A 3,083-nucleotide genomic window follows, 5' to 3' on the forward strand; every position below is an offset into this window, starting at 1 on the left:
AAGTATTTGCTTTGAAGATATCATTGAATGTTATCTACATTTTGTTTAGATATGTGTGACAGTTCTGTAGACAATTCGTTTGTGAATATGAATACCTCATAGATTTCATTTCCTTTTCATAATAACAGCTCCTATATAGTCCGCTTGTTTGAATATGTCAACGGCAAAATATTGTTGCAATGGTATAGTACTCCAGTAAGTACACGTAATGTACGTCTAAGAAGACTTTTTCATTTTCTTCTATATAATCTCACAATCCACGAGATTACTCCAAAATTTATTCGTCACCACAAAGTTTAGTTTAATCATAATCCTGAGTAGTTCACACATCGGAGTTTGTATTGTGTTAGACTTATATTAATGTGTGTTCCGGAGCTGTTGTGATCATCTCATTAATTCGCTTCTATTGATATGTCCATATTAAGGAACACAACAAAGAAAGACCTTGTAGAGCGGTTAAAAGGTTATAGTATAAAATTAAATATTTGACTCTTAAAAAGTGGAAGTTTTGTATTCTATTAGCAAACTGGTCTTTGACTTTAATCAATACCAATAACACTATTAATAACTTAAAGCGATTATAAATTTATTAGTAAAAGTAAAATTATAATATTTAATAAATTAAATTAAAAAAATATTTTTGTTAATATACGCATGTATTTATTACTTATTGTTAAACACGTTTAAAAGAATTGAAAGTTGTGTAGAAATTCATTAGTCCGATTCAGCATCACTCTCCTCAGATTCCAAATAAGATTTACGAACATTTGAAGATTTAGAATCAACAACGACAATTTTTTCTTCGTCTTCTTTAAGCTTTATGACCTCAATAATAACCTTACGACCGATCGGTTGGGTAGGATCACAATCATCTGCACTCAATTTAACCGCCATATCATTTAATTTTTTAGCAGGATTTTTCATTTTCTTCGTACGCAGCTGACCAGTTGGACGGAATAAAAACTCAGAAAAATTTTGCTGGATTAAATGAAGATGTTGTCGCTTAATTCTATTAGCCTCACCTCTTCTTCTAAGCTCGATAGTTGCATTATTAGACGCATTAGTAGCCGCATCATCAGGCACATTAATAACCGCATCATTAGACGCATTAAGAAGAGCCGCATTAAAAGCCGCCAATTCAGCATCAAACATTTTCTCCAACTCTAAAGCATTCAAAAACATAGGCGAAATGGATGAATAATGTTCTTCTGGTTTAGATGTGCCTGAGTCCCAGCGAGTAGACCTCCAATTACAATTTTTAACCACTGGCTCAGCGCTGCCACCTGCATTAACACGACCAGAGTTATCAACTGCATTAGCAATTGAATTACCACCTAAATCACCACCTGAGCTTGCAGATGACTTGTCATCCCCAGACAATGCAACACCACCAACCATTGTATTTTCAGGCATTATGAATCTGAAATAATATTATATATTTAAGACATTTATTGTGTATCTGCGAGAATATTTAATATATTTACCTTAATGACGTTGTTTAAGTAGGGTTTTTGTAAAATAAAGTTAACCTCCAGTACTTGCGATAATTTTTGCCACACTGTCAAATTTTGAAACATTTATTTTCAGTTATATTTTTAGTTTTTATTATAAAATTTTATTTTAAAATGTAAACTTTCATTGTAAAAACAAAAAATTAGTTCAAATATGAGTACTTGATCAGATAATTTTTTTTTTCATATTCTAAGTCACTTTTCAATTTAAAGGATTAACATATAACTACCCTTTAATGATATCTTTAAAACTTTTACTCAAACCCTTGTCTTCTTTTATTTTTTTGGTTCACTACTTTTGAAGCTACTTTAAAGTTATAACAAATTCAGTATTAAGGGGGTCTTTATATCAAACATGTACTAAAAATCTGTTATTAAACATATATATTAGAATCAAGGGTTTATTAATTAAAAACATTTCGAGTTAGTGCATCTGGGCACTTTTGCTCTATGATGGCTGAGAGGTTTCTGCCGAGTCCCACCCATCTCACTGACTAATTTGAGTAGTCTTCATAATCTTCGTGATTTTTCAATGATTGATCTAAGATCTGCGTACCTCCCCGTGCGATTAGTGATTACTCTGAGATTAGATAGTGCTAAGTAGAGCAGCCTGTCGGTTTTCGCATATAGCTTCCGAGATCTGTCCCTTATGTATTTTTTGACCGAATCTATTCTAACGTCTCTTAGCAAGTCATTCGTGTGGATGTACCATGGCACTTTGAAGAGCCTTCGGAGAGCCTGACTTTGAGCAACTTATAGCTATATAACATGGCCCTAAACAATGCGATATGATGCCAGATTTTTATTAAGTTCGCTATAATAATCAAGTGTCTTCATTATGCCATAGACATTGATATCGACAAAGATGGGTTCATGAGATATTGAGATTTCAAGTTTTCTGAGCTTGAAATAACAACTAGACCCACCAGAAGTCTGGTTTCAGAAGCGACCAAGAAAACAACCTGCAGGTGCACGTTAACTACAATGACCATGCATCGCTTATAACTTCCTACAGATCATTCTGAGAGTTGCTAATTTTTCCATTCTATTATATGGAGTGGATGCATAGAAAATTTACTGAGGACTTTTCTACAATGCCATTTCTTTGATTCTATTTAGTTAAATGATCAATACAATAACTGATGAAAAGACAAGTTGTGTGAGATATACTATGAAATATATCCAGCATATATATTCTATATATATAGAACTGCCAAGTGTATGGACGATTAACTTCGAGTCAACAAGAATTATGCTCAAAAGAGTACCATTAGGAAAATTTCGGCATAGTGGGGAATCTTCTTTAAGACAGACAAATTAAGTACGGGGTCACTTGTCGCAATTCGAATCCTCTTATTATCTTTAACGTAATGATTTTGACCTTGATCTGTAATTTCGTAATTCCTGCTCTATCTATAAATATTTCAACAATTTTTAATAAAATGATGACAATTTTTGACCATACCATCTATTAATTTATTTTGGGTATATATAAGACGGAAGAGATAAACTTATGTGTATATATGTAAATATATATATGTAATTGTGGTAATATAGTATATATAATATATA

The 3,083-nt window shown here is 32.2% G+C and overlaps 1 protein-coding gene across 1 annotated transcript; it reads right to left on the reverse strand.

Moving 5' to 3' along the window:
• Positions 1-635: 635 nt before the first annotated feature.
• On the reverse strand, positions 636-1,611 carry LOC119682131. Its single transcript, XM_038095497.1, has 2 exons — positions 1,485-1,611; positions 636-1,420 (listed from the first exon to the last, which is right to left on the reverse strand). Exon 2 carries the CDS (start codon positions 1,411-1,413, stop codon positions 715-717), a length of 699 nt encoding a protein of 232 aa, XP_037951425.1. The 5' UTR covers positions 1,414-1,420; positions 1,485-1,611; the 3' UTR covers positions 636-714.
• Between the last annotated feature and the right edge of the window lie 1,472 nt (positions 1,612-3,083).

The sequence above is a fragment of the Teleopsis dalmanni genome, chromosome 2, assembly GCF_002237135.1.
Source record: "Teleopsis dalmanni isolate 2A chromosome 2, ASM223713v2, whole genome shotgun sequence".
Classification (NCBI taxonomy): Eukaryota; Metazoa; Arthropoda; class Insecta; order Diptera; family Diopsidae; genus Teleopsis; species Teleopsis dalmanni.